This window comes from Salmo salar, chromosome 09 (genome assembly GCF_965601325.2).
Source record: "Salmo salar chromosome 09, fSalSal1, whole genome shotgun sequence".
Lineage (NCBI taxonomy): Eukaryota > Metazoa > Chordata > Actinopteri > Salmoniformes > Salmonidae > Salmo > Salmo salar.
Genome location: NC_138299.1, coordinates 61,089,136 through 61,116,156, shown reverse-complemented (window position 1 = coordinate 61,116,156; position 27,021 = coordinate 61,089,136). Strand labels below are relative to the sequence as shown.

Below are 27,021 nucleotides of genomic sequence, written 5' to 3'. Positions count from 1 at the left end.
AATTTCCTAATTGTACTGTTATGTATGAAGTCCAACTTAATTCCAGTAAAATCATGTTGCGAGGCATTACAGTAAGTGAGCAAAAATAAAAATCCAAGTAACCTGAGATTGAGGAACATAGCTGACCTTCTATTCAACTGCCTGCTTGTTAGCACTGAGCAGTCTCTACATAAAAAGACATGTGGGCCCATCCGTTGCCAAACACATTTAATCTTCCCTATGTCATCTAACACTGAACCGCGCCTCGTAGACAGAGACATGAGCTCCTGGGATAAAGGTTAAACTGGTTATGACAGAAACCATAAGAGGAAAAAGACCAGATTGCTAGTGGCATTGAAATCCACTTGCTGCCTGTTCGTCCCCAGGGACATCAAATGTGTGAAAATTTTATATTTTTTGTGTCAGTTCAAAAAAGCCCAATTGATTCCTACTACATCCCTAGTCCAAACATCTAACTTCAACGTCTGTGGGCTGTCACTAGGGGTAAATATAAATTCCCTCAATATGTAATATTTACATTAGATAGAATGGATAGAATGAAATATGGCATTATGTTCTGCTAGGTGTGTATATGGTTTACATAGAATGGGGTTGAAGCTCAGAGGGGAAGAACATCTCTTATGAGACATAGATACCAAAGATACCAAACCTCTAGTAGAATTCCAGTCATTGGCCTGTATCACAGTGCCCCCTACTGGTAGAGACAATACCTGGGGTTAGAATATATAATGTAGAAAAAAATATGACTGTCTGCCTCGTAGAATGGAGAATCATGTCAGCTCTATTCTTTACATTTCTATATATTTTTTAAATTTTCTATTTTACCTTTATTTAACTAGGCAAGTCAGTTAACAACAAATTCTTATTTTCAATGATGGCCTAGGAACAGTGGGTTAACTACCTTGTTCAGGGGCAGAACGACATTTGTACCTTGTCAGCTCGGGGATTCGATGCAACAAACCATATGCCAATGGCAGAATACCTGGGGTTTGTTCAGAAGGGCTCAATATTACAGAATGTTCAGATAGAAATATGCCATGTAGTACAAATATGATTGTATGTCTTGTAGGATAGTTAATCGTGTCAGCTCTATTCATTACATTTATATATGCGATGTTCAGACCGTCTCTCTGAACACTCCACTGTTTAAAAAATACAGATAAATAAATGTATGACCATAGTATATATTTTCACATACTCACCTGTAGAAGAAATGCAGTGGTATATCATCATGGATATAACAGGGCAACTGCTTTTCCTGATTTAGTTTTGAAGACTGCTCATTAAGAAATTATATCGGCCATGATTGTAGCCAAATGAGAGGTGTCTTGGAGGTGTGGTTTGATGTGGGTGTGTTATGCTCACATATTATACAGTACAACGGGTGGGTCTAATCCTGAATGCTGTTTGGTTAAAACCGCAATCCAGCAGGTGTTTACTCCTCAAGTTGCTGTACCACCGGCTAGATCTTTGACATTAAAATGCCTATTTACTCAGTTCCATCTGACTGTGCAATCCACTGTCTAATCAGCCCAGCTATGTATCCTCCAAACACCGGCTTCAAGGGCATTATCACTTTTACACAACGGGTTGCCAACATATTCAAATAATGATTTTCACTTAATTATAAACCGGGTAGTTTTGCTCCTGGATGCTGATTGGCTGACAAAAAAAAAGTATTTTTACTGTTGGTACGTTGTTAACCAGTTGATAATAGCAATAATGCACAAGGAGGTGTGGTATATTGTCAATGTACCACAGCTAAGGGCTGTATCCAGGCACTCGTGCCTAAGAACAGCCCTTAGTCATGGTTAGTGGCAGGTAGCCTAGTGGTTAGAGTGTTGGACTAGTAACCGAAAGGTTGCAAGATCGAATTCCCGAGCAGACATGGTAAAAATCTGTCGTTCTGCCCCTGAACAAGGCAGTTAACCCAGCGTTCCTAGGCTGTCATTGAAAATAAGAATTTGTTCTCAACTGACTTGCCTAGTTAAATAAAGGTCAAATAAAAAACATTGGCCATATACAGCAACACAACCACTTGTGCCTTATTGCTTAATCGTACACACGCAGGTAATGTTGTTTGTAGGGCTCATCCCAATTAGTTTGGTCGTTAGGCTGTTTTAGTCAAGCAGTAACAAATATATATATATATATATATATATATATATATATATATATATATATATATATATATATCCCCAGACCTGAATCCAACTGAGCACATCTGGGACATCATGTCATCATGACATCATGTCTCGCTCCATCCACCAACGCCACGTTGCACCACAGACTGTCCAGGAGTTGGCGGATGCTTTAGTCCAGGTCTGGGAGGAGATCCCTCAGGAGACCATCCGCCACCTCATCAGGAGCATGCCCAGGCGTTGTAGGGAGGTCATACAGGCACGTGGAGGCCACACACACTACTGAGCCTCATTTTGACTTGTTTTAAGGACATTACATCAAAGTTGGATCAGCCTGTAGTGTGGTTTTCCACTTTAATTTTGAGTGTGACTCCAAATCCAGACCTCCATGGGTTGATAAATTGGATTTCCATTGATTATTTTTGTGTGATTTTGTTGTCAGCACATTCAACTATGTAAAGAAAAAAGTATTTAATAAGATTATTTATTTCATTCAGATCTAGGATGTGTTGTGTAAGTGTTCCCTTTATTTTTTGAGCAGTATATATATCCTCCTCCATGCTTCACGGTGGGAACCACACTATCATACGTTCACCTACTCTGCGTCTCACAAAGACATGGCGGTTGGAACCGAAAAGGACAGATTTTCACCGGTCTAATGTCCATTGCTCGTTTTTCTTGGCCCATGCAAGTATTTTCTTCTTATTCAACCGTGAAGGCCTGATTCACTTTGTCTCCTCTGAACAGTTGATGTTGAGATGTGTCTGTAACTTGAACTCTGAAAAGCATTTATTTGTGCTGCAATTTCAGAGGCTGGTAACTCTAATGAACTTATCCTCTGCAGCAGAGGTATAACACCTGTTTAGTTACTACATGATTCCATATGTGTTATTTCATACTGTTGATGTCTTCACTATTATTCTACAATGTAGAAAATAGTCAAAATAAAGAAAAACCCTGGAATGAGTAGGTGTTTCCAAACTTTTGACTGGCACTGTATATATGTTTCAGTGAAATTTCAGTGTAAAAATCCACTACGGAGGCCTAGACTAAAACCTAATTTATGCTTGATCCAAAAATGTGGTCAGAGGCTCCATATGGAGGGTGTGACGCAATTGTAGAGCCTCCAGAGGCATGCAGAGACCACATCGAGCTCCGTACCGCATCCCCATGTGCCTCACAAATTTTGCAACAATGCGGAGATCTCTGCATAGCTCTGAATTTACATGATTGATTGACGGTAGGTGGGGCGGTACATCCTGTAGAAAACACAAACACACTTCCTTGACAACAGCTCTGCACTGCGCGAGAAGTATGAATGCCTTGACTTCTAGATGAGGCCATATCACTGTAAATGCAGCATGGCCAATGCAGACATCGAATTGACCATGCAACCAGATACACAATGTACTTCTCTCTCCAGAATTTGAATTACATCAATTCCCCATTAAATATATCACCAGTAGTACATTTACCATTATTTCCTATGACATGCTGACCAGACCAGACACGACCGGACACGAAATCCATGTTATTCAATTATTGCACCCACACTGCTCACGCGCGTCAACGAGCGTCTGCGTTGCCAAGGGCTAAAATAGAATTCCTTTCTATTTCTGATGCAGATCGCGCTGAAAGTCCTGCCTCTCCCATTGGTTTATAGAAGCAGGCACTCACGTGCCATCTCCTCATTGGTTATACCCACATGGGTGATTGAAAGATGAACTGTGTTGCCGGTTGTCGTGGTAAAAGTGTAGATGCCAATCACAATATAAGTTCAAAGATGAAAAATCCTGAAAGGAGGAGAGATGACTAGAAACAATTCGGTTGGCCGTTTTATGTGTGGATTAATTGTCGGAGTACAGGACCTTGTGCATTTCAGGTAAAATAACAACTCAATGTTTATATCCCAGGACAAATTAGCTAGCAACAGCAAGCTAGCTAAATAGGACAAATTAGCTAGCAAGTGCAAGCTAACTAGCTAATTTGCCATACATGTCTAATGCTTTTTGACCTGTCCCCAAATTAATGTAATGGTTCAGAGTTTGTTTTTATATTTTAACCTGCGTGTCGTGATCGCGTTTGGTGTAGGAGGACAAAATACATTTATAAATGTATGCACGATAGCGCATGATGGCGCACGCGCGCAGCCGGTTTGGGTTCCGTGTGAGTCCTAATCTACAATGTTTGTTACAGTGTGGTGCCAAGATAATAACATCTCCCTCGTCATGATCAACACAAAGGAGATGATTGTGGACTACAGGAAAATGAGGACCGAGCACGCCCCCATTCTCATTAATGGGGCTGTAGTGGAGGAGATTGAGAGCTTCAAGTTCCTTGGTGTCCACATCACCAACAAACTATCATGGTCCAAATACACCAAGACAGTTGTGAAGAGGGCACGACAACGCCTATTGCCCCTCAGGAGACTGAAAAGATTTGCCATGGATCTTTAGATCCTCAAAATGTTTTACAGCTGCACCATCAAGAGCATCCTGACTGGTTGAATCACCGCCTGGTATGGCAACTGCTCGGCCTCCGACCGCAAGGCACTACAGAGGGTAGTGCGTACCGCCCAGTACATCACTGGGGTCAAGCTTCCTGCCAGGACCTCTATGCCAGGCAGTATCAGAGGAAGGTCCTAAAAATTGCCAAAGACTCCATCCACCATAGTCATAGACTGTTCTCTCTGCTACCACACGGCAAGGCTTCTTAACAGCTTCTATCCCCAAGCCATAAGACTCCTGAACAACTAATCAAATGGCTACCCAGACTATTTGCATTGTCCCCCCCAACCCCAATTTTTACACGGCTGCTACTCTCTGTTTATTATCTATAGTCACTTTACCTCTACCTACATGTAAATATTACCTCAATTACCTCGCCTAACATGTGCCCCCGCACATTGACTCTGTACCGGTACCCCCTGTATATAACCTCGGTACTGTTATTTTATTGTTGCTCTTTAATTAGTTGTTATTTTTATGTATTTATTTTTTACTTAAGTTTATTATAGTATATACTTTCTTGACACTTATTTTTCTTAACTGCATTGTTGGTTAAGGGCTTGTAAGTAAGCATTTCACTAAGGTCTACACCTGTTGTATTCGGCACATGTGACAAATACAATTTGATTTTGACTTTGGTTACGGTAATTTCTGTTATTGCTTTCAATATTATTATTCCAGTATTCCCATTTTCATTGTCGGAGTGGACACATTGTCTGCAGATTGCACAACATCTGCTACACTTGGTTTATTTCATTCCATTTCTGAGTTCTGTCAATTTAGTCATTGTCTTTTGTTTGGAGCGCTCTTGTCAATGTTGAGTAAGGATGTGCACGCATAGAAGTAGGCCTAATAGGCTACCTGGCCTGCACGCAAATGTAGGCATATAAATGTGCCCATTTGGGGATCTGATAGTATTTCTGATTGGCTTAATGACCTGTGGAGCTTCTCAAAGTAATGTTTTCTTCACCTCAAACATCAAGCAAACAAAGTCTGTTTTTACATCCATTGACAATTACAATGGTTTCTCAATATATTTGAAAAATCTTTCCAGCTCTCTCCCTTTCGATAACCACTCAGTGTGAAAGGGAAAAATGTAATGCCATGATCCAGTGGTAACATCATAAAATAGGCCTAACTGATTACTTCTTAATAGTGCTTGACTTGGACTGAAATAGGTTCCGGTACTCATTTTGGGTGCTGATACTGTTTATATGTATGTGCAGGAGCTCCACAATACTTTTTAGCTAATATTCTATAAGAGGAACAACAACATTTGAAGTGCCGGTACTCAGCTCTGGTGAGCTCCTGCCCAAGTCAAGCACTGCTTCTTATCCCTTGCACAAATAGCCTACAGCTGTGTTTGTCCTGCGTTTATTGGTGTGGGGAAACTCTGAGGGCCCAGAATATTTTATACAGTGTTGCAAGTTCACTAGTGTAAACTTCGGGATGGACCCAAGTTAATAGTTGATACAATTGTTCAAGTTCGTTGAAGACATGCCATGTGTAGCCAATGTGATTTATAGGATATTTATTTTTATCAGGATATTTTCAAACTGGAGGCTAAAATGTATTTTAGAATCTGCTAAAGCCAGTAGGAGCGGGAGGAGAATAGTTGGGTCAGGTTAAGGTGTTTTTCTTCTGGTTATCTAGATCTCTGGCTCCTTCTTGAGGCATTTGTCTTATTTCATCAAACTGTAAGCTTAAAGCATCAGAGAAGCTCAGTGCATATAGTTGATTTTTTTGAAACACATTAAAATGTTGACTAATCAATTGGTCGAAAGAACAGACGACTTTTGGTCGACTAAGATTGTTATTTTGTCGGGGACAGCCCTACTTGTTTGTCCCTCCTGAGTCACCATAGCAACAACATGGCCACTTCCTCAAAATAGTAAATTCCTTTATAAAGTCAGAACAAATCTAAGATAAATCTGATATTAACTTAGACTTTTTTTGCAGAGGACATCTAGCTACGGTGTTTGGTGCAGAATATATCAAGTTAAAAAAAATGCATGGAAAACTACTCAGTGCAGTCTATCGAGTCGGGAAAGTCTGGCTGACCACACCGCTCGCGTCGCGTGCGCGTTGCAAAATACATTTTGAAATCTATGTTATTCAATTATTGCACCCACACTGCTCGCACGCGTCAACGAGCATCTGCGTTGCCAAGGGCTAAAATAGAAGTAATTCCTATTTCTGACGCAGATCACGCTGCAAGTCCTGCCTCTCCCATCTCCTCATTGGTTTATAGAAGCAGGTACCCACGTGCCATCTCCTCATTGGTTATACCCACGTGGGTGATTGAAAGACAAACTGTGTTGCTGGTTGTCATGATAATATTATGAAAGTTTAGATGCCAATCACCATATCAATTCAAAGATGAAAAAGCCTAGAAAGAGGAGAAATGACTAGAAACAGCTTGGTTGACTGTTTTATGTGTGGATTAATTGTCAGAGTAGAGGACCTTGTGCATTTCAGGTAAAATAACAACTTAATGTTTATATCCTAGGACAAATTAGCTAGCAACAGCATGCTAGCTAAATAGGACTAATTAGCTAGCAAATGCAAGCTAACTAGCTAAATTGCCATAAATATTTAATGCTTTTCGACCTGTCCCCAAATTAATGTCATTGGTTCAGAGTTTGTTTTGATATTTTAACCTGCGTGTCGTTATCGCGTTTGGTGTAGGGGGACAAAATACATTTATGCACGATGGCGCACGCACGCAGCCGGTTTGGGTTCCGTGTAAAGCACAAGCTGCACGCTGTTGATCAGTGCCCAGAATCACTTGCTAGCTAGCTAAGTTCCAATTCTGTGTTTGCCAATGTAGCTAGCAAGTAGTAGCTAGCAGGCACATTGAGCAGCCAGGCCACAATCAGCTTATCAAGTCACTGGCGAAGTGTGTGCTTCGGTGTCGTTTAGTTTTTTTTTTTGTACAACTTTCTCACTATCTATTACCATAATGTGTGTCTGCCTGGCATTGTTTCATAGGGAATTATGTTACAAAAAAGGTTGCGGAGGGACACAAGATGCTAGCAAATGGAATATTGACAAGTTGCAGTTGGGATACGCTCTGATCATCTTAATTCTTGTCTTTCCCCAAAAAGTGGATAACACTATCAAACACATCAGTAAGTGGCCACTTAATTAAGGGCTTAGGGGCACAGGGTTATTTCCAAATAACATTGGCGACGTGATTTCTTGTGTAAACAATTCTGAGGCGCTGCGTAATGGGCAGCTCTGTCTCACTGTCTGGAGGTTCTGAGTGCTATGATTGGCTAGAGCATGCACAGCTGATAGAGCACAATAAGCACAGCTGTTTCTCTCGTGTTAGTGGGCACTGGGCAAGTGGGCATGATCGTATTCCATACCCAACCCGTGACGAACTCACAAAGCTCTTAAGACCATTATATTATTTTAAGACCTATTTACACTTTGTAGTCAATTTTGTTTCTGACTCATATCGATGCCACATAGAACTAACTTCTCTGGTTTAAAACAGCCTATGGAGCAGTTTACCTTTAACTGGAGGAGGCATAGGAATAGACAACATAGGTATGCTCTAGTACATTTACTCAGGATATGTGATCATGGCTACCGATGCATTGGCAGATCAGATCTAGACTGTAGTTAGATCTACAATGGTATAGTCAAACCCTAACCTCTTCTAGAATCCTCCACACCACACATAAACCATTGAAACACGCCATGAAAAGATGCACGTCAGAACAAGTCAGATCAATATGTAAGTGTCAAGCACCAATAGCTAAGCTATGTCCATGACTGCAGCCAGAGAAGAGGAACTCTGAGGAAGAGAGAGGGCTTGCAGAAAGACCAGACAATTAGTTGCAGAAAACAGTGATGATATTCAAAAAAAGAGATAAAAGTATTGTGCGCAAATTCAATTAATTCAACCCTCGAGTACCCCCAACAGTACACATTTTATTGTAACCCTGGAAAAGCACAACTGATTCAACTTGTCAACTAATCATCAAGCCCACAATGAGTTGAATGAGGTGTGTTTGTCAAGGGCTACAACGAAACTGTGTACTGTTGGGGGTACTGGAGGACCAGGTTTGGGAAACACTGACTTAAGTGATATTTATTAATCAAACATGACTAGACAAATGTATCCATGTCCGAGTCCGCCCGACAAAAGCAAGGGGCAGGCGTCTCTGGTCTCCATGTGATACTGGCATGACCCTGACGTTAATATTTAAAGAGTGCACCCGACATGTGTCCCCTGTGAAGCTGTAAATCAAATGGTGGTGCAGGGATCAGAGAGACAGATGCACAGACATACACACACATGCCAAACAAACAGGATCTAACATAACTATACTATGAAACAAAGATACATTCTATAAAGAATGGTAGTAAAAAGGTTTGGAGCACCTTAAATTAAATTTTGGGCAAAAAGGCAAACTCAGCTCCATCATTCATTGAATCAGATGGCTCATTCATCACAAAACCCACTGATATTGCCAACTACTTTAATGATTTTTTAATTGGCATGATTAGCAAACTTAGGCATGACATGCCAGCAACAAACGCTGACACTACACATACAAGTATATCTGACAAAATTATGAAAGACAAGCATTGTAATTTTGAATTCCATAAAGTAAATGTGGTAGAGGTGAAAAAAGTATTGTTGTCTATCAACAATGACAAGCCACCTGGGTGTGACAACTTGGACGGAAAATTACTGAGGATCATAGAAAATGTGTAACAGTGGGGACTGTGAAGAGACACAAACACAGGCACAGACATATGCATACACACACACAGTAACATACGCACCATATACACTCGTACACATGGATTTTGTGTTGTAGATATGTGGTAGTAGTATAGTGGCCTGAGGGAACACACTTAATGTGTCGTGAAATCTGTTGTGAATGTATTGTAATGCTTTTAAAATTGTATAAATTGCCTTAAATTTGCTGGACCCCAGGAAGAGTAGCTGCTGCCTCGGGATCCATAATAAATACAAATAACAGTGAAGGTATGCAGGAAGCTACGGTGTCACCTGTTAGAGGGATTACTTCCTGGGTTTCTGTAAATTATAAAGGGAAAAGGTTGCCTCCCCTCCCGATCTGGTATTGATGTATCTGCTGAGGCAAAGATAGTATATTACTGTATATTGACAAGATAGTCAAGTTACCTCTCTAACAATGGAAATACATGTCCTCAAAGGTGAAAAGCAGATAGGATGAGGCGAGAACAGGTGAGACCATTCTAGCCAATGTGAGGGCAGATACACGCATAAACAAGAGGCCATAAAGATAGATAGAGGGCTCATCTTTGTATTTGTGCCATTATAGTGTCTGTAACAGCATGGGCAGCACCATTTAGGCCATCTCCATTTTAAAGTAGTACATTGGCTGATTGCTCCGAACTCTTAGGAATCCCCACCAGTTGACCTCTTTAAAATGGTGGAAGCCCTCAATGGCAATGTCCATGCTAAAACGGATTATATCCATGATGAGTCCTTTATCTCTATGACAACAGGCACAACTCCGATATCTTTAAAAAAACATATATTTTTTTAATGTAAACTTTATTTAACTAGGCAAGTCTATTAAGAACAAAATCTTATTTACAAAGACAGCCTACCAGGGAACAGTGTGTTAACTGCCTTGTTCAGGGGCAGAACGACAGATTTTTACCTTGTCAGCTCGGGGATTCGATCCAGCAACCTTTCGGTTACAGGCCCAACACTCTAACCCCTAGGCTACCTGCCGCCCCAAAGTTGTTGCAAAAATGCCCCGCTTCGCCAGTACCTCTATGGCTGAGGTCGGACACTCATGGGTGCAGTAGGATATAGACTTGACTGACCTATACTGCATCTCAGTGACGTGAGCAGACACACAAAGGAAAGCAAACACACTGACACACACACACACACACACACACTTTAAAAGCTGTCCTGCAATGTTATATAGTTAATATATCACACTATGTGACCAGGCCTTTGAAACACAGCCATTTGCATTACTTCCATCATCCCAGTCACACACAGCAATTAACAGGAATGTCTCAAACGGTAGCAATGGCCAAAACACATAGTTATTCCACTTCAAGTCTTTAGTCTTACCAAAAAGTCTCTCTTCAAGAGCCCTGCCAAGCAACACAACTAGAACCAAATCCTTGACAATGATCAATTGTCTAAGTTCTACAGGGCTCAAACCCTTCCCTGGTGGTCCAACTCAGCATAACCATTTTCCAACACTCTCACTATCAACAAGTATGGACTAGCCTAATCAGCCAAAACTGCAGATACATTTCAACTCAATTGTTGGAAGGTGGATGTGTTGTTCCCAAGTGGCCATGTTAAGAGCATTGAAGCATGTCTGTGCTAACTAGTACCCTTTTCACATTATAATACCAACCCAAACTGCTCTAGTATGCAATGGCTTAAGTTGACACAGCTCTGCTCAGTAGTGTGAAAAGGGCATAGCACTACTAGGCTAGGGTTGGAGAGTATGACTATCGGTCCTGGAGGGTATAGAAACTAAATATGGCAATCAGAGCCACTCCTAGTGAAGTACCCAGTGGGATCTCCCAACATGCACTTCACCTGCCAGCTCCAATCTGCTCAACACCACTAACTGCTGCTTGATTGCATAATTGCTATTCACATTTGAGCTATTCAAGCTATTCATGTTTTATAATGTGTTCAATTAATTTGGCCCAATTTTGTAGGCAGCAGATTTGCTGAGGCTGGGTCTGTGAGAATTCGATATCAATAAGTGTTATCTTATTACATAATGGCTAGACCTTGGTGAACCCCTTTAGGGTGTTTGTTTGACCACATGTTTTTTTCTTAATTATAATGGACAGAACAATGGGGTGAACGCTGGCGGACTGCCAGTGAGAACAATTATGTGTGAACACACAGAAAGACACACAGACAGATGCATACATAATCTTTCTCGCACACACACACGCACCCGTGCACACACACACACACACTTGTACTGGACACAGTGTGTGAGGCCCCATAGTATACTGATTCCTGCCCCAGTGCAAGAGCCCCCTCCAAATGCTGCTGGTCATTTGAAATCTAAAAACTGCACATTTCAGTACAGCTGAACTTCACTCATGCATCCCAGTGGCACTGGGGTATGAGGTATGAAATCGCAGTAATAACTTGCAAAGTGGCATGTTGCCACTGAGGCGAGCTAATTTTGAAATATCACTGCACCTCACTTTCCAATAACTTGATGGAAGTGTGGCACTGTATGTACAAATCCTATCTGCCTGGGAACATGTTAATTTCCATAAGCAGCCATAACTGTCTCGGCTGGTGTAGTTATCACATCACATTTGTATCTCTGCCTTCATCTCTAATAATATTGCTCTTCAAAAGTCTCCCCATCTCTGCCTCTCTCTTTTGCTCTCTCTCTCTCTCTCTCTCTCTCTCTCTTTTGCTCTCTCTCCCTTTCTTTTGCTCTCTCTCTCTTTCATTTGCTCTCCCTCTCTCCCTCTCTCACTCTCTCCATCTCCCCCTCCCTCCCTCTCGTCATCGCCCTCCAAACACAGACCCACACCTCAAAATGCCATCAAAAAGCATGGCGCCACACAGTAGACAGACTGCCACTTCCCCTCAATTGCCTCCTACACCCTACAGCAATGGCAAACACTTTTGGTAGCCCGAGCATGCATTGTGGACTATAGCAAGCTCTGGTTACCATGGGGACCGCTGCATCGCCACATGCCTGTGCGGTAGGGGTGGTTATGGGAGAGAGACAGAGAGAGGGGGAGACTTGTGTCTATGGGGCTTAGTGGAGGAAGACTGCAGTCGACAAACTCAGTGACCTTTGACCCCCTATCCAATGTTGCACTACATATCTGGGGGGGGGGGGGGGGGGGGGTCACTAACACCCACATCTTCAAAACCCCAGTGGAATTCATGCTATAGCCTCTTTATGGCGGAGAATATTGTGACTAAATATTGTCATTATATTTCATTCTGCCATAAGAAACTGATGTATGGTAGGTATGCTTTTAAATTAAGCTATTTCTCTTATCTTCATCCTTTTTTCATAGCTGAAATGTTATCAAGAAGCATTTCAGATCAGTATGTCGGTATCTTAGCATACCTGTCTCCAACCATGTATCAGAATGCCCAGGGGGCCACAACATTGGATTTGACAGGAAGCTAACATTTCACACACAATGCTCCAGTCTGTTCTTCACTAGGGGCGTTAATAATCTCCCCAGCATGCGTTTATCAGTATTGGACCTGTAGTCAGTTGTGTGTCTACGTGTGTGTGTGTGTGTGTGTGTGTGTGTGTGTGTGTGTGTGTGTGTGTGTGTGTGTGTGTGTGTGTGTGTGTGTGTGTGTGCATGTGTGGTTTGTGTGTGTGTGTGTGTAGGCAGACCATGCCAGCCTGTTGGGGTGGCAAGCGATCCGAGGGGATGGGCTGTGGACGGTGGTGGGCGACCACACACACACAAACACACACACTCTCCCCTGGGCCCCACTGTGTCTAATGCGTTCAGCATAATGTCACCCTTTGGGGATGTTTGCCTTTGTGTTAATTACACATCACCAGGAGCCCTCATTAATACACACACACTAAGATATACACACATACACACACCAGTGACCGAGTGCCAATGACCAGTTTGGTGTAGCGAAGAGTAGAGGAGGAGGGTGGATAAATATGGCAGCACCAGTATAAGACAACAGTGGGTAATGAAGCGTTGAGAGAGAGGGTTCATTACAGATCTGCCTCAGCCTCGGCTTAAGGTTAGCCCCAGCCCCAGCTCTTATGTCTTTAATGAACATACCGAGCCCTCTGACGCGGGGAGGTGGGGGGGGGGCATAATATGCTCTGCATAATCATCCACTACGGCGTTAGCTCATCATCGCTTGGCACATCCCCATGCCCCCGTTCTAGTGCCTAGCTACTGCCAATACTGTAAGACGAGCTGAAACACTGAACGCACAAACAATTAACCTCAGAGCATTAAAACGGCCCTCTCTTCTGCTTCCGGCCTTGCTATCAGCTCTCATTACCGCCTGCTATCCACCCAGGCCATTAAAACTATGGTAGGAAGCAGCTGGAAGCTTCTGTTTCTTTCAGTTTCCTCTAACCACAGCAAGAAAACTGGTGTTGTGGAGAACCACAAGGGTGTGTTGTTGGCCAGTTATTGTTTGGCCCTGGGTGTCCAGTCCACTCCTCCTGGGCAGGATGTCAGGGGCAGAGTAACAGTCTGCCAGGTGAGCCACGGGAGTTTTAATTGCATCGCTGGGGAGCCGGGCACTTCTAACCGTCAATTATGGATACGGCCGTAGCAGGATGTGTAAAAGATGTATGGCGTTTCCCTGGGATAAATTGCTCTCGATCGATCCGATTGTTAGGTAAGGGAGGGTAGGTGATATGCCGGCTGTTGATGGTGTGTGTGTCTGTGTGTGTGTATGTGTTTGTTTGTTTGCAAGTGTGTGTACATTCTCCCTCTAATTGAGTCTGCCGTGATCTGTGGGTTGACTTCACCTTGGTGACCTTTGCACAGAGGGGTCAACAGCTGCAGAGAGTGGATGAGAGGCCTGGGTAATGATATGCCACTGCTGCAGCACTACTCTCCAAAAATCAAGCACTAATACAGCCCTGTGCAACGGCAAACAACACAGCAAACACAACATACAGCATTGATTCCTCCATCCCAGAGTCAACACAAGCCCTAGTGACTAAAGACATATAGTGTACCGCCTTGTAAGTCAGACTCAATAACAGTTCAAGTTGAGGTGGATGATACTCAATTCAAGCCAGGAGAATGGTGCTCCTCTACAGCTTTATTTCCACTGCAAACAGTGACAACTATATGATACATACTAAAAAGAAATAAGAAAAAGTGAGCTTCAATTTGACAAGGTAAAAGTGGGCTGCTGAGTGGGCAGCTGCTATTCAGCCAGTAACGTGTATTTCAATACCACTGAAAAATACATTAAGTAATACGTCTCTATCTTGGTTTGGAGATTAAATATTAATTCAGTGGTGTGGTTTTCTGAGAAGTGTGATTAAAATGAAATCAAGGCATATCAGTGGTGGGCGATTCATTTCTCTTAACGGTGGCGTCAGAGGTGTGTGTTTTATCTCAGAGATGCCTGTGGCCTCCGAAAGGTTAATAAACGGATTCACCTTAAAAGGATGTTTTGGGATTTTGGCAATGAAGCCCTTTATCTACTTTCCCAGAGTCAGATGAATTCATGGACACCATGAGTCTCTGCATCCAGTATGAAGGAAGTTAGAGGTAGTTTTGCGAGTCAATGCTAACTAGTGTTAGCACAATGACTGGAAGTATATGGTATCTACAAGCATGCTAGCAGTTACTATAGACTTCCAGTCATTGTGCTAACGCTAGTTAACAACTTCCTTCAAACTGCACGCAGAGACATAAAAACGGTATCCACGAGTTCATCTGAATCCCGATATATCCCTTTAAACCAGAGGATAACTATATGGAAGAGAGGAAGCAAGAGAGGGAGAATGTGCAAGAGTGCAGCCATTACCTTTAATGCAAATTCACTTAGCAGTCCAACCGACATGCTACAGATGGGGTGTCTGGACTCCGGTCTTCAAAAAAAGCATGCTGCGGCTTACCTACTAAGCAGTCTCCGACCATAGGATGAGCAGGGCAAACTGGACTCACATCCAGCGGAACATTAACACACGTAGAGGGTATGTCACCGGTGATTCGACTAAGGCTGCAGCTAGCGATTAGCTGAGGGTCAGAGTGTTAGACTCAGTCAGGAGAAATGATGAAACGCTTCCCTGAATTGCAACCCCCTCACCCCCGCGGTGGGAGGGATTTAGCGACACCCACTGTGGCAGACGAGCTGGGAAAAAGTTGGGCAGTGGTTGCATCTGTGAGGAAACGGCTTCTCATCAGCTCCACGCTGCCCCGAGGGGCCTCACTCGCCATGATCCCTTAGTGTTTGTTTACAGCTCTAAAGATGGGGACAAAGTTAAAAAAAAAACTGTCCCGAAACATCATTAAAATAACGGCTCCCGTTTACAGGAGACTCATTTGGGGCCGCTGTGCGTTCATTCATCACTTGTCGGTTTACGGCATTCTATAACCAGCCATCCCCCATTATAATGTTATATGCAAAGACATATAACCCAACTTTTTTTAATCTCTCCACCTTGCACCATTAAAATGTGTCACCATCTACACCATCTACAAATGGCTGAAAATCAAGGAAAGAGTGAAGTCGAAAAAATTGTCAGACAAAAAAAAGGGGGAGATACTGGGCTGTCAGAATTCTTTGGGGAGCTATTGTGGATATGTGGCATATTAAAAGAAAAGTTGAAAAAAGAAAATGTCACCGGTTTTAAAAGTAGCTCTCTTTTCTGTAAGTGAGTCCATCCTTCCATCACCAGCAAGGAGGGAATTCAGAGGAGACATATCAGGTCGAATGAAAGAACTCTCCCAAGCATTCAGACTGAGTGATTGAAACAGCTGTGGTATGTGGAGGGAGACAGAGAGAGAGAGAGAGGAGGGAGGGATCACAGCAATCAGTGTAGCGGCCTGTGCGCCCCGAAGGGAATCTGTTAAAAGTGCAGTGGAGAGAGCATGCACATCCTGTGCCGAGCTGCCCAGTCTTCTGGACAGTGAGGGTACAGGTTAAAATGGCTCTCTCTGTCATACACCTCTCCATCTCTCTCCATCTCGCACTCTCTCGCACTCAGTCTTTTCTTTCCATTTCTTTCTCTTCAATTCTCACACATTTATTTCCTTCTCTGTCCTCTAAAGTTGGTTGTCTTTTGGAAACACCATCTCTGATTAAAGAGACCATCTCTTACAAGTCCCTCCTTCTCTTCTCCCTCTCTTGTCTCTCTTCTGTTCTCACTGGCTCTGGAGAAGAAGCCCTTTCCGACTATTAAGTCATTCTCCAGGTTGTGGGCTAGGAGAAGTCAACATTGTTTATATTCAGAGAGGCACCATCTTGAACACGGTGCACTCTGTTTCCCCAGGGCTCACCGACTGACACTTAGGCTGGAGACACTTTCCCCCCACTGTTACCTTGCCCCTTCCTCCCTGGCCTCGCTCCCCTTACCTATCCAAGCATTTTGGCCTGTTGTGGGCTCTTGTGGACCCAAACCAATTCCACCCGAGAGCCCTAAAGACAAATTTAACATGATAACATGTCACAAACTCTGGGCCTGGATTGTGCAGAGGAGAGGGGATGACAGGGGGAGCCGTGGCCTCTATGCACCTTTTTGATTTGGAAATTGGTCTACAGATTACGAAATACAAGAGGTGGCTGAGTTGTTTTTAACTAAGCAAGTCAGTTAAGAACAAATTCTTATTTACAAAGATGGCCTACCCCAACTAAACCCTAACGACGCTGGGCCAATTGTGTGCCGCCCTATGGGACTCCCAATCACGGCCGGTTGTGATTCAGCCTGGAATCGAACCAGGGTCTGTAGTGACACCTCTAGCACTGAGATGCAGTGCCTTTGACCGCTACATGTTAGAGGCCTAGCTGAGAATATACAACAGGCATTGGTTGAGTAAAACAAAAGATATCAGTGCCTGAATACCCATCAGTGTTTCCCCTATATTCAATTAGCAGCGGCACTGCTAAATTGTTGCCACCACTCCAAATGGATTTATTTTAATTAATTAGTTATTAAGATCAGTGACAAGTTACAACCACTTACCTGTATCATATACCCCACATTTTGGAGTCTGATCTTTCTTTATTCATAATGTTATAAATTACAAAAGAACTGGTAATGATCACGGTGAGGAGGTACTCCAGAGTTTAAGTGACTCAGCTAGCCTTGAATTGATCTAAATACATTCACTGAGAAACTGTAATTTGTTCACTGGTAGAGTTCCTTTGCAGTCTTTTGTGGATTTCAAAATAATTTAGCTAAAGTTGCTAAATTAAGACTTTTCTTACAAATAATGTGTATTTGTTTGAAACCAATCAGTACATAATTTGCTCTAAAATGCTCTAGAATATTCATACTAGTATGCAAGAGGTTAAGTAGGCTAAGTCCATGGGAAAGCACTATTGCAAGTACACTCCTTCAAGTGAATGTATTAAGAAAATGGGAGTGATTGTTGCCAAGTAGAGACTTGTCTTGGGCAACATTAATAGGACAAAGCCCATATACCTGGATAATATAAACAGACCTCTTGATGAAAGCTTTGAATGCAGACTGGCAATTTGAGGTCTATGTAATACACTAAAGAGGCTGAAGACCAGGTCTGATGGACTGGCTTCACTTTCAAATGCACACATACAATACATACACATGCACACCCACGCACACACACACAGTAAACGTTATTAAAGTCAGCACTTCTCGTTGGATAAATGTTGCAACGCAAAGTACACCTGAAGGCAAATAAAGCTAGCAGGAGTCTCTTAGCAGGCAGCTATTAAACAGGACAATATTTGAAGTTGAGGGGGGCTTAAAGTTAAAGTATGCAGTAGTTACCCAGAACAGTCTTAAACAGCCCTCATCTGAGCAGAGAAGATTAAAGTCAGTGGGACATTGCGGGGAGACAATATGAAGTGGAAAACGGTCAGGAACGAGCTGGGAATAACAGCCGCCTTGACTCGCCTCTCGATCCAGGTCACCCCCTGCGGCCTAGCTAATGTACAATAAACCAATTACAAGCCATTAATATTTAAGGAGCTCATTTCACTCATATGCGATTTATAAAAACTGTGGAAGGATGAGTAAGGAAAATGGCTGCCCCCAAACAGAGGGAAATTAGCATAGTATTGCATTTTGCTTTATTAAGACAAATTATCCTGGCGCTCGAGAGCAATTAGACAAATAGCTCCCATTCTGAAACGTGCCATCAGGCGGCAACGAAGGCCCTGGAAGTCAGATTTTTCATATTAACACCACATTTGATTATCTGCAAGGCAGTTTTGCTGAATATAATTATGTGCATCTCCAAATTCAATGGAGCATGCATGGGGTCTTGGTTTAGCCACACATTTTGGCTGGGGAAGAAGCAAACCTCTCCTTTTGCAGAAAGTGTGGTGGTTTATCAAAGAAGTATACGCCAAACTCACTTGTGATCTTGTTTGGGCAAGAGCACTGCCGTGAGAGAGTGTGTGTGCGTGCGTGTCTATGAGACTGGGCAACCTCAACTCCAGATGGTAAATGAGAGGTCCAAGGATGAGCGGGTTTCTGGAGCGGTGCAAGGGGGGACAGGATGGTGATTTCGAGAGAGAGAAGGGAAGGGAGGAGAAACATAAAGACTTGGGCAGCTCTGGCAATAAACAACCTCATCCTCAGGGAGGCACAGTGAACCATCACAATCAAACCCCTGTTCCCAACATCTTCAACACAACGGTTATCAAATGATTCCTATATCATCGTACTCCCATGCTCTGCTGTTAATATGATCTAGAATGGGCACAAACATCTTGTCTATGGAACAGAGCATCTGACTCATTTGCCAGCAGCCTTTATTACAGTATCGGTGTCTAAGGAGACACACATTCTGATGACGGTCAAGGGATGTGTCGCTTCGCTCAGTAACCGGCTTCTCAAAGGGTTACAATTATCATCTAGTCATCTGGAGTAGATGGGATGAAAAGTGGAACTTCCTTCACAATTATAAGTCTAATATTTTGTCTGAGAGGGTAATATAGCTCAACTACAATAGATGCATTGTATGATTCCCATTGTTGCTGGGTGACCCTGAAGCAACAGCCCAATAGTGAACCAGAGGTACTACCCATTTTGGCCATTCTCCTCAGGGGATGGGGAGTTTGTGGGTGCGGTTACTGGACAGGGACCTTTGTGAGTTGGCGGAAGCCCCCTTTCCTGCTTTGAAGCAACAGCCCAATGGAGAACAGCACTGGCATTGCCTATTATAGCTCACCAGGGGAGTCTGACTGTATGCGGCTACTGGACATGGGCCTCACAGTTGATGGAAGCCACCCTTCCTGTTTAGAAATACTGCAGCAAAGTTTGAAGGGAGGCTTGGTATCCTCGGAGGAGCCTTTGCCACGCGTGAGCACCTTTGATCAGGGTACTGGGTCAGCCTGGGTGTAACAAAGTTATTAGGGAACTTATTAAGGCAGTCAGGGAGCAGCCTAAACCCCCGCTGATTCCATCATTACCAGCGCTGCAGCAGGGTCATTACCATCCCGCTGCTAGGGCTTTGTAGCAGGGTTTGTGGCTCGGCTAGTGGTTGGTGTGCATCGGCAAGGGCGGGAGCGACACAAGGTTCTAATGGGAGATGAATCTGGTTGGGAGGAGAGCTGAGAGATATGATCAAATCCTGGATGATAAGTGGTGGAGCCCCGGCCAGAGTTGTCTTCAGGACTCTGGGGTTTGGTCGTGGTCTTTTAGAGCTGACCTTTAGAAGCATTAATGCTGGCTTGCTTTCTGGAAATGGGAATTGGGCATTATTGCTAAAGCTAAGAGAGAGCAGGACACCAGAGCAGAGGTGGATAATAGAAGAGGGAGAGGGTTAGCAGGACAAACTCTGCACAAAATTGGTAATATATCCACGCACACAGAGATATTACACAAAATAATAACCTTCTGTGATTTTGGCTGGAGCATGGGTTTCACAGTTTGGAGTGTGTTGGGTTGGCAGGCATATTCATTGTCAACGTCGCTTTTTTCTCTCCCTGCAATTGTAAATTAATGTTTATCAAATTGGAAACACAATTGCACATGTGATCTGTGATGATGTTAAGACACTTCTATTGCAGCAAATGTCCATCAGGGAAGAAATTCACAGTGAGACTCCATCAACGACAGCTTTCTTGTGAACACACTTCCAAAAAAAAATCTAAGACCTTAGTTTAATTAAGTTCAGAGGGGATTTTAATAGCTTGGCTGAACCCAAACAGTCATTTCTCGACCTGTAGACCATGACACACTCTCTCCCTGGCCTCCGCAGGTGGGCACTGGATGGAGTGCCGGGCTCATTAGCAGCCTCGCCATCATTAACAGCCTCGCCATCATTAATATAGAGGCATGCTGGGAGAGGGAGGGGCCGGTGAGCTTGATCAGAGGGGTCGAGCGCAGCCGCCAGGCTCCTCCCCGAGAATTATGGCGGGGCCAGCTAACAACCCAATTATTTACATACATCTTTATTAGGTTTATCAGGTTTATCGCTAGTGTAGCGCAATAAGGAGGGACCCCTACTCACAGACCACTTAGTGTACACAGCCATCGATCCACTCCATGCTACACTACACTAGAGATTAAAAAGTGCAGTAGGATTGGGGAAAATTATGCAAGAGACAAGTAGCGAGGCCATGCCTTTTCTCCATCAACCTTCTTAAATACGTTTTAAATATTTATAGTCATATTCTGTTTTGTACAAATAAGGTACATTTACACAGAATAATGCATATGCTGAAAAATATGTATCAATATTGACAAACTTTGTAATATTGTTGACCAGTGGTGTTAAAATCAATCCATGGAGGGCCTAGTGTCTGCAAGGTTTTGGTTTTTCCTTTCAATTATGACCTAGACAACCAGGTGAGGGGAGTTCCTTACTAATTAATAACCTTAATTCATTAATCAAGTACAAGGGAGGAGCGAAAACCCGCAGCCCTCGGTGGAATGAGTTTGACACATGTGCAGTAGACCAGGGGTGTCATTTAAGTGTTATGCTACTTTGAGTTGTTTTGTTCAGGATGGTTTCACTCTCTTAGTTTTGTTGCTGCCACACACTGATTAAAAGCAGTGGGGTCTTCTCAGAACATTCGGAATCCTCAAACACATGTCATCATTACATCAAGGCATATGCCCTCTGTGTGTGTAGCAGGTGCTGTTGGCAATGGAGAAACGCTATTAAGAGAGCGCGAAGTTTGCCAACATCAATCTTATTTCAAACAGAACTGAAAAGACTGGCCGACAGAATTGCTTTTCAAATGCAGCAGGCCATGCTAGGCGCTCAAACCACAAGTACATCTGATTTGATCCCAGGAGCTGAACACAGCCAGAACCGCTGATTGATACCACCAAGTGAAGGGACTCAGGGGTAAAGAAAAGAGAGAATGATAGAGGGAAGGGAAGAATGAGAGGGAGGAGGGAAAAGCCAAACGACCAGTTCTACAAGGGAAACCAAATAGCAATACAATGAAGTGAGGAGTTGCTCTGCTTTCCGGAGCCGATTTAAATAAGCCAGAACAAATAGACCCTAGTGGACACATTTCCCCCAGTGTTGCAGCAAGGTCTGGCCTGGCAGAGAGAAGGGGTTGTTTGGGGGCAGCAGCTTTGATGGGGATGGACAATTATTGACCTCCACTCTCTCATTCTTGGTAGGAGATGATGGGCGATAAGGGTCTCCTTAGCAGGTTATGAGGGCACAGGTACAGTGGGTGACCTGGCTGTACCACTGTACAAAGTATCACTTCCCTTCCTCTTCCTTGGGAGATCAGGTCGATCCACAGAGGTGAAGATGGGCCTTAGAATCCAAAGGATAATAGGCCAACACATTACCATCTCCGCAGTCAGGCAAACATCTACAGTCAGGCAAACATTTAAAGCAATGTGAACAGGCTAGACCTTATATTCAGCAACTCTGCTTTCAGCAGGCCCCTCTGACAACACTGCTGGCTTCAAGCGTTGTTGCTGGGATGTTGGCTGTTACTGCAGAAAGGTAGCCATAATTGGAAATACAGTAGGAATCTGATCATCTTAAGAGGCTAGAAGCAAAGCTGTAAATCCCACTTGATTATGGTTTCCCCTTTCATGTTAAAACCAATTAAATGGCATGGCTCGTGAAGAGTAAGGCATTTTTTCAGCGGGTGTTGTTTTCAGACAAGTGTGACTCCCAAGGAACAGCGAGTTAAACAGAAGCCTTTTTGCACCATTTTCCCAGGGCAGTTCCAGGGAACACATTTACACCTGTTTGCCTCATCTTTCATGATGACGCATGCTTTAGTTATAAATACTCCAGCCAAGATGGGGGGGAGGAGGAATGTGGGGAAAAAAAGAGTACGAGAAAAACCAACAAATGGAGGGTAGGCCAAACTTTTCACCAGATAAATAAAGGTTGCAATTTTCCAGATAAACTAAGTTGGTTTCGAGTAGGAACTTGTTTGGTAGGTTTGCTGGGAGGATTTATAGTCTTTGGTAATATGGTTAGACGGTGAGGCCTTGTGAACTAATTCCCCTTCCCAGGCATCACCTCACACTCTAGAAAAAAATTATACTCTCCATCTGGTACAGGAAGCTCAACCACCAAAAATGTGTGTCACGTGTTATTGTCAAGGCTGTGCTTCTGGGAATCCAAAGATGAATAGTCAGTATAGAAATGGGGTCAGGCTCTTTGACAAAGGCTGCATAACAGTAAAATGTTAAAGCACATCTTACTCTAAGGCATTCTTAGATCTCATGAGTTTCAATGATTCCCATTGTAAAGTGAAGGTAAAAAAAAAGGATGGGTACATCTCGTTTTTTTGTAAAATACTATCGCTCCCCTCCGCGATACCATCGCACGTCAAATGCGTTTTCACCCGCTTTTAACTATGTCTTAAAAAGAGAATGGTACTCAGGATATCAAACATTAAACAGCATTTTTCCTTCATGAGTGTATCATGTTCTGTTTCAACAATAGAGGGAAAAGAGCTGAATCAGTGAACATGCTGCGGGCGTAATTGATAGGGATCCAGCTAAGCCTTTCCAAGCTGCCTGCGGAAACGCAGAGCTTACCTATAGAACCCGACTGTTACATGTATGAGGAAGAATTTGAATTTGAAAAAGACACTGAAAAGAAATGTAAAGCAGAGTTATGCTTCTTAGGACCTATAAAACGCAAATAAAGGAAACATAAAAACTATAAGAATGTAGATTAAAGAGAAAATGCCAATTAAAAGAAAATGGAATACATTGCATAATATTGTATTAATACGTTTTTTTTTTGTTTTTTTTTGCAGGATCTGTATCCCTTGTTTGTCCGAAGTGAAAATGGATAGGAATTACACTTCTGAAAGAACAGACAAGTACAGCACACAAAAGCTACTATTAATTATTGCTGGTGTTAATTAGTAACCATGTTTCTCCACCGGAACGCTATGGTTTCCTTGTTTGCGTGTTATGTTCTTGTGATCTCTTCCTCCCTTGCTGATGCCATGTTAAAAAACAAAGCAAATGGCAGAGAACAAAGCAAAAACACCTATTGTTCTCTCTCTCTCTCTCTCTTAAGACCTGTGGTTGTTTTCAGGTGCTGCTGAAGAGCAGAGGAACTGTGGAAGAACAGATAGTCGGTGGATCCCAAACTACCCCCTCGCCCCTACCAACTCGCTCTGAGGGCCCTCCCTTGTCATGTGTTGCTGACGAAACTCAGAGGTTGAATTCCAAAGAGTGGTGACGGGATCAATAAACCCATCAACTTAGGGACAGACTCCAGTCTTGAATGATGCAATTCACGTTCCACTTTTAAATATGAGCATGAAAATCAAATTAACAAATTGTTTTAAAAGATATAAACCTCAGTAACAGTTAAACATTTCATTACATGTGTCAAGTCTGGAAATCAGACAAACAAATGCACGACACATATAATTAGGCACATCTATCCAGTCTTTTGTATGAAATTGTGCAAACATAGTGCAGTGCATGTCAGGGATAGCACTTGGCTCTGATGCCTGCAACCTTGTTGGCTCAGTCGAAGTGGCTATCTGAGGGTCTAATTAGCCCCTACGCCCTCGATCATTTTCACTCCCTCAGCTTTGGGACACTTGTGCAAATGGCAGTGGTGCGGGTAAACGTATCAATGGAGGGGCAAGGGGAAGGGGGTGATTTGGGATTCAGCCTGTGTCTTGTCATCTCTCCTGCAGAGAGAGCAGTGACATGGCTCTTGGCCTTTACCCTTTGCTTCATTAAGCCCAGCTAAATTTGCTCCCTCGTTCCCACTATTATTCTCTCCATCTGCATTGTGCCAACCAATCACATCCCAGCTTAAGGGCTACATTGCTGTTTATTTCATAGAGCACCAGAGAGATTAGTTTTGTTATGTAGTCTTCAGGGGAGAGGAGGAAGGGAGAAGAGTAGAGTAGGAGCGGAAAGGAGGAGCAGAGAAGAGAGGAGAGATGCCAACATTATGGCTTGTGTCCTGACAGACAGTGAGGAGACACTGGGATAGTCATCAGGATTGGGGTCAATTTCACAAATGAATTTCTAATTCAATTATCTCTCCCTGTAAATTCCATTTAATTCAATTCAAATTACAGGTCAGTCTTAGAATTCAGAAATAATTAAATTCCTCTGAATTTCAATGTTAGATCAATTCCAACAATTAAATTCCCAATTCAATATTATCCCCAACAATTCCACAAATTCCCATTTTAATTAAATTCCCTCAGGCTTTCAGGCTGATCATGTCATTGTTCAGATTGCATAGCTATACTAGAAATATAGGAAAGAAGGTTGAAATGATTAAAAACAAATCCTACAGTAATATTTTAGACTATGTGCATTCATTCCATTAACTGGGAAATGTACAAATATTGAACATACAATTTTGAGTCCAAACAGTCTAATTCAATTCCAATTCCATTACTTGAAAAACAACATTTGAATTTGACTCAACATGCATTTTCCACTTCGAAGAGTAAATTGGAATTGATCTCAACCCTGGAAGTCATCATACCCACCAACTCAGAGAAGAGCTGTGATTCCAGTTCTGTATGACAGAGGTCCTTCAGTTTACCCCTACGCTCCCACTTGGGCGGGAATTAGAGGAGGGTGTACACATTACATACACATGTCAAGAGAGCTGGAAAACACTGGTATTGTCATGGGAGGAATACACCACCACACACCATCTCCCTCAACACAAACTAGCTTTCCTTCGGTTTGTGTTATTCATGGGCAAGTTAGGTAGTCTGGATGTGGAAACAAACTGAGAAGATAAAATCCCAGAGCTTCCTTCAATGGGTCCCCCTTTGGAGGAGCATCTACTGGACTGGAAAAGGCTGTGCCAAGTCAAGCGTGACTGTCCTCAGTTCAGTCACACACATGCATACAAACACACAAAGATATATGCAAACGCATAAATACACATACACAGAGAAATGCAATAACATTTAACTTTTTTTGCAAGAATTCACATTGTGTGGGAGTAATTTTCATCACGTGCTCACACACACACCGAAAGTCACTCAACAAATACAAAGAATCCCTAGTGTATCTCCAGCTTATACACCCTGACACACAAACACACTGCAGCAGCAACAGCAGTGGAACCCCTAATTGGCTCAGAGAGATTTCAACACACAACAATCCACAGCCGGATTGTTCAAAGACACAAGAAAATGAGGATGGTTTTAACGATAATCAACATTTCACGGAAACAAATTGTTTCCTAAAATGTCTGGAGATGAATGCCACTTGGTTTCCCAGAGCCGGGTGGCCAAACAAAGTGTGTGTGTATATTCATTAGTAAAGGTGTGGAGAGGCCTAATGGGGCCTGCTTACCTTTGGTCCTGGAGGAAAAGCTGAGGGAGAGCTGGGCAAAGAGGTCTTGGTTCTCAAACTTCTCCTCTTTGACTTTGATCCAGAAGCAATTCTCTGCCATTTCCTGAGGTACTATCTGCAACAACACAATGAGGATTAATTTATCGTAAGGTGCAATCAGAGGCTGTCATTCCTTCCACAGCCGGTCTGGCTACCACTCACTTAAATGCCATTTCTTCAAACCCCACTCATTTTGTGTGTGTGTGTGTGTGTGTGTGCATGCACATTGGTGATCACCCGTCATGTTGCACATTGCACTGATGTTGGGCGATTAGGCCTGGCTCGCAGTTGGCGTTCTAATTCATCCCAAAAGTGTTCGATCAGGTTGATGTCAGGGCTCTGTGCAGTCCAGTCAAGTTCTTCCACATCGATCTCGACAAACCATTTCTGTATGGACATCCTTTCCTTCGCCAAACTTTTGCCACAAAGTTGGAAGCACAGAATTGTCTAGAATGTAATTGTATGCTGTAGTGTAAAGATTTCCCTTCACTGGAACTAAGGGGCCTAGCCTGAACCATGAAAAACAGTCCCAGACCATTATTCCTCCTCTACCAAACTTTACAGTTGGCACTATGCATTCGGGCAGGGAGTGTCAGCACTTGGTGGTCCAGTTCTGTGAGCTTGTGTGGCCTGCTACTTTGCGGCTGAGCCGCTGTTGCTCCTAGACGTTTCCACTTCACAATAACAGCACTTACAGTTGACCGGGGCAGCTCTAGCAGGGCAGAAATGTGACAAACTGACTTGTTGGAGAGGTGGCATCCTATGACGGTGCCACGTTGAAAGTCACTGACCTCTTCAGTAAGGCCATTCTACTTCCAATGTTTTCCTATGGAGATTGAATGGCTGTGTGCTCGATCTTATACACCTGTCAGCAACGGTATGGCT

At 43.1% G+C, this 27,021-nt stretch overlaps 1 protein-coding gene across 4 annotated transcripts in view; it reads right to left on the bottom strand.

Moving 5' to 3' along the window:
• Nucleotides 1–27,021, bottom strand: part of LOC106611507 (protein diaphanous homolog 2) — a 686,561-nt gene that overhangs the window by 408,703 nt on the left and 250,837 nt on the right. For all 4 annotated transcript variants that reach the window (XM_082955835.1, XM_082955838.1, XM_082955836.1 and 1 more), the window contains one exon: nt 26,098–26,212. In XM_082955835.1, coding sequence (XP_082811961.1) covers nt 26,098–26,212 — 115 coding nt within the window. The remainder of the gene's footprint in view (nt 1–26,097; nt 26,213–27,021) is intronic.